At 42.5% G+C, this 5,571-nt stretch overlaps 1 protein-coding gene across 1 annotated transcript in view; it reads right to left on the minus strand.

Annotated features, from left to right (window-relative positions):
• Positions 1 to 2,261: 2,261 nt before the first annotated feature.
• Positions 2,262 to 5,571, minus strand: part of LOC119599318 — a 5,016-nt gene continuing 1,706 nt past the window's right edge. The window contains exons 4-5 of the mRNA XM_037949064.1: positions 2,539 to 2,685; positions 2,262 to 2,313 (exon numbers count right to left, since the gene is read on the minus strand). Of these exons, the coding sequence (XP_037804992.1) occupies positions 2,262 to 2,313; positions 2,539 to 2,685 (199 nt within the window). The remainder of the gene's footprint in view (positions 2,314 to 2,538; positions 2,686 to 5,571) is intronic.

Below are 5,571 nucleotides of genomic sequence, written 5' to 3' on the forward strand. Positions count from 1 at the left end.
AGACTTGAAGCGCGAGAATCAGACAAGAATGATTAATCGACTAATGATTAATTTAAACAAAGGAAGGAAGGAAAATACAAAGAGAGAGAGAGTGTGTGTGTGGGAGGGAAGAAGAAGAGAGAGAGAGAGAGAGAGAGAGAGAGAGAGAGAGAGAGAGAGAGAGAGAGAGAGAGGGAGAGGGAGAGGGAGAGAGAGAGAGAGAGAGAGAGAGAGAGAGAGAGAGAGAGAGAGAGAGAGAGAGAGAGAGAGAGAGAGGAGAGAGAGAGAGAGAGAGATGTGGAAACGAAGGAGCAGGTAGGAGGTGGCGCTGGGAGACACGGCGATAATGTTGGCACTGGGTATTGGTTTTGGCACTGTTGGTAATGATGGAAATGAGCGACGGAATCGATGGCGGTCGCATGTGATGGACGCCAAAGAGGGAGGGGGGGAGAGGGAGGGGGAGGAGGAAAAGGGAGAGGGAGGAGGAGGAGGAGAGGAGAGGGAGAGGGGAGAGGAAGGAAGAGGAGAGGAGAGGAGAGGGGGAGGAAGAAAGGGAGAAGGGGAGGCGAAAAGAGAAAGGAAAAGGGGGGGGGGGGAAGAGAAAACAAAATAATAAAGATGGAAAGAAAAGAAAAATCCACAGAAGAAAAGGAAAAGTCCGAAAAGAACAACATCGAAATATAAGACAAAAAGCAGAATGAGAATAAGAGAGGAAGAAGAAGGCAAAGGGGAGGCAAAGAGAGGAAAGAAAGGGAGAAGAAATGCCAAGAATATGGATAAGAATCTGGGAGATAAAGAGGATGAAGACGGAGAGGCGAAGGGGGAGGGAAAGGACCGAGAAAGGAGGGCAGAGCGAAGGAGACAAAACAGCGACGTCTTAGAAAGGAAACGCACGCACGCACGCACGCGCACGGAAAGAAAAAAGGGAAAGAAAATGAAACTATAAAGTACCTTAAAAAAGATACGGAGATAGTAAACAAATTGCTAAATTGATCGCAAAACCGAAAACGGAGAGAGAGAGAGAGGGGGGGGGAGGGAGAGGGAGAGGGAGAGGGAGAGGAGAGGGAGAGGGAGAGGGAGAGAGACAGACAGAGACAGAGACAGAGACAGAGAGATAGAGAGAGAGAGAGAGAGAGAGAGAGAGAGAGAGAGAGAGAGAGAGAGAGAGAGAGAGAGACAGAGACAGAGACAGAGAGAGAGAGGAATAAAGCGTCCAGGCCAGCACCCGAGCGAGCGAGGCCGTCCGCCCCGCCATCCCCCCGCCCCCCTCTCCCGCCCCGCCATCCCCCCGCCCCCCTCTCCCGCCCCGCCATCCCCCCGCCCCCCTCTCCCGCCCCGCCATCCCCCCGCCCCCCTCTCCCGCCCCGCCATCCCCCCGCCCCCCTCTCCCGCCCCCCTCTCCCGCGAGCAGCTAATCGTCGCCGATTTCATCGCCACGCGACGCGAAGGCCCGGCGGCTGGTGAAAGGTGGCGGACCATTCCCGCAGAGTTATGGCGGCCATAAATCACTTTTACAGGCTGTCGACGGGAATCTTCTGACCTTCTATCGCGTCGCAGGCCGGTGTAGGTCTCTGCTGTTGCAAGTTCTGCTCCTTGGCGATTTCTCTCCTCTCTTCGTTTCCAATTGGCTGGATTTTCTTTTTTTGTGGGGGTGGGAGTGGTTTGCTTTCAGTTAGTTTTTTATTTCGACATTTCTCAATTTTTTTGTGCTTCTTTTCTCCTCTCGTTCTATTTTCTCTCTCCCTCTCTCTTTCTTTCTCTTTTTTCTTTTTTTCCCCTTTTTTTTCTCCAAAAACCCCCCCCGTTTAAAAACCCCTCATGATAAAAAAAAAAAAAACAAATCTTAATTTCGTTTTTTTTTGGGGGGGGGGGGGGGGGGGGGGGGGGTTTTTTTTCCCGGGGTTGGGGGGGTTTTTTTTTTTGGGGGGGGGGGGGGGGGGGGGGGGGGGGGGGGGGGGGGGGGGGGGGGGGAAAGCATGGTAATAAAACTTCTTTTCACTGCAATATTTTTGTGCATTTTTTATCTTATTTTTTTTTTTTTTTTTGTTTTTTTGTTTTTTTTTTTCTTTTTTTTTTTTTTCTTTGACTGTAAAGAAAGGAAGAGAAAATTCTTTACTTTTTTAAAAACGGGGTTTTTAAAAATCCTTATTCCTTTTCCCGCGGGTGCAGGAAAAAAAAAGGGAAATTTGGGAAATACAACATAATGTTTCCCAAAAAAATGCCTGCAATAAATTCACCAGGGTTTACTGCTTCTTTGGTCACCCCCTCCGTCAGGGGCTGCCTCATGACACTGCTTGTTTCCCCGTAAAAACTTGCTCTTTTGGGTTGATGTTGCTGTGGAAGAGATAAAGATTTTTTTTTATTCTATATTTAAACATCATTAAAAATTGTATACATCATTAAATGTGTATATTTTCCTAATGTGCTAAATTTTTTTTCTTCTACATATCATTAAAATTAAAACCATTAAATGTATCTGTACCTCTCTCTTCTTCTTCTCTTTTTTTTCTCCTTCCTCTCTCTCTCCCCTCCCCCCCTCTCCTCCCCCCCCCCACTTACATCCCCATGTCTGGCCGGGGGGTTTGTGAAGAGGGAGAGGGGGAGTGGGGGTTGGTACTCGAACAGTCCTCCCGCGCGCGCCCGCCCCTCTCCGCCCCGCGGGGCTCCGGGGAGGGCGCTTTTTTTGGGGGGGGGGACCGGCTGGCGCTGTGGGGGGGAGGGGGGTCGTCTGGATCTCTTGGGCTCTGGTTTTTTTGTCATTTTGTTTTTGGTTTTGCGGTTCTGGGAGAGGTCAGATAGGTTTGGGGTTTGATGCATACGCATGCTAGTATCTAGGCGTAATATTAATATTGTATATATATATATATATATATATAATATATATATTTTATATATATATATATATATATATATATATTAAAGTTGTTGGTGTGTGGTGTGTGTGTGTGGTGTGTGTGTGTTGTTGTGTGTAAAATATATTTATATATATTATAAAATGCATATAATATATAATATATATATATATATATGTATATATATATTATTAATTTTATATTATATTTTATATAATTATATAATGTATATATATATATAAAATATATAAAATTATATCATATTTATATATATATTTATATATATAATATATATATTTAGGGAAATATTATTATTATATAATATATATATATATATATATATATATATATATATACTATTATTATATGCATATATATATATGCATATATATGAATATGAATATATATATATATATATATATATATATATATATAATATATATATATATTATTATATATATATATATTTACATGTATACGTGTGTGCTTATTAATTAATTCACTCAAACACTCATTCTATTCACCTAACTGTAATTTCAATACTTGCTTGTACTAGTATGGCATGCACATAAGCACGATTTGTGTAAGCCATTAGACCAGAAGACCACGTGGGTGTTTAATACGTGGCCCTATGTCAATTAGGAACCATCTCCTAAGCGGCGCCTAGAAGATTATAGCTGACCTCGTCTGACCCTTCAGTTCGCCTCCAGAAGTCACCGAACCCAGGTCTCCACCAGCCTCCAGACCCCCAGGGCTGGCTGGCCGGACACGACACACCGCGCTCACCTCCAAGACACCACATCGTCTTCAATTACTGCGCTGTGCTCTTCTAACAATGAAAGAGTCAAGCCGTGTAACTACTATCACTACCCAACCAGTCATAGCCACTGTACTGAAACTCTACAGCCTCTTACAACCTGTGTGCTGCAAGGAATTTACACATGCATATATGCTCACACACACACGCTTCACATCAACATCCTCATTGGCCATGACCTAATGAAATGAAAAATCCGACCGAAGCTTCGCGGAGTCTGCGCGACTAAAAAGACTCCGACCGACCTTGAAGCAACATGAAAACGAGTCCGGCCGACCTTCTGAAGCAACCTGAATAAGAGTTCTGCCGACGTAGTTGAACCAACCTGAAAAAGGGTCCGGACAACCTTCATGAACCAACATGAATAGGAATCCGGCCGACCCTCTTGAAGGGGACCGTCGAAAATGGTGGGGAGGGGAGAGCTAGCCTATGCTATACACAAATGAGGAAACTACTAAACAACTGTCCGAGGCAAAACTAGGTTATTTACTGGGAGGCGCAAGGGCAAAAGGTAAACTATGGACGCAGGTAATTAGCACCAGGTACAACTGTATGGACTATTGCTTGTTGCAATCTTGCATATGACATTTGTTAATGACACTGCGCATAGATATGAGTTCCTGAATGTCCAAGGGACACTTTTATACCGATATCAGAAAAAATGAAAATCACAATGATTTATGAAGAAATATTTTGTGTACATTGATACATGAAATATGCTTTACATCGAGACTACCTGGTAATATGTTGTAGCTTATGTAGGGGTCTATATGTTTACCGAGTATGAAGCACTAATGTTAAAAAATAAAAGTATAAATAAAGATAATATTTCGGTTTGGATTCGCTCTACCGATCAGTACTTTCCATCGTCGGAAATTTTGTTTTGATTTGAAACTGATCGTTTCCGCTGTAAAGAGCACTTCAGTACGAAAGCCATCTCATGGTTGGATTTTTTTTTTAACTTTGGAAAAATAAGCGAAATATTGTTCTATTTTTATGATACCCGCTCTGAAATAAAAACTATATGGAATTTTAAAACCAGTCTCATGCATTCGCTTCGTAAGGAGTCAATACAGCTACTGCATCTTTTCATGCGTTTCCAGTAGTAAATGCAGCCTGTGGACGCTGCCATTGGTCTCGGGTACCATACATGCGTCCGATTATTTGTTCACTTAACTGCAAAGATAATGCGCTCAAATGACTGAACGACATGATACTTGGTTTACCATGCCCAACAGACATTTTTTTTTCTTATAAAGCTGGGGGTAACTAAGGTGTTTTCTATTACGTAAAAATGAGTTTAGTCCTATTAAATGAGGATGATTGAAATGGTTAATCTTGTGTCCGTGTGCTTACGTACATATCAACCTTCTAAAACCACCCAGTGACCTGCTCCCCCATCCCTCCCCTTTTGGAGCTTGGGGAAAAATTCAACAGCCTTGGAAATTCTCGCTTCTAATTTGAACCGATATATTGTATTTATGCTAAGATCATACTCATATAATAATTTTGTTCTGATATTGCCATCCACTGTTCTCCATTTCTTCACACTCCGATAAAAACGTATTAGTGATTTCTAGTTTAGATTAGTTGCCTTTATGATTTAATGGATTTATTTAACGTTTCACACAGGACTCTCTACTCTCATAAAAAAGGTCCCTATCGAAAACAATAATTCTGAATAACTTGGTAATCTCATCTCAAAGTACACTATTTTTTAGAATATAAAAACATAAGATTTGGTGAAGAAATAGTAGAAATAACCAACTCTGGAATGTGTCCAAATTTCAAAGTCGTGTGTTCAGTACTTTGTCTACATAAACCGTCCAGCGGTCGTAAATCCCGAACGCCTCCGTTATTCTTTCTTTCGGTTCAGTGTGAATCCCCCCCCAAAAAAAAGGGTACCTTATAGATGACGCAAGT

The sequence above is a fragment of the Penaeus monodon genome, chromosome 4 (assembly GCF_015228065.2).
Source record: "Penaeus monodon isolate SGIC_2016 chromosome 4, NSTDA_Pmon_1, whole genome shotgun sequence".
NCBI classification, from domain to species: Eukaryota; Metazoa; Arthropoda; class Malacostraca; order Decapoda; family Penaeidae; genus Penaeus; species Penaeus monodon.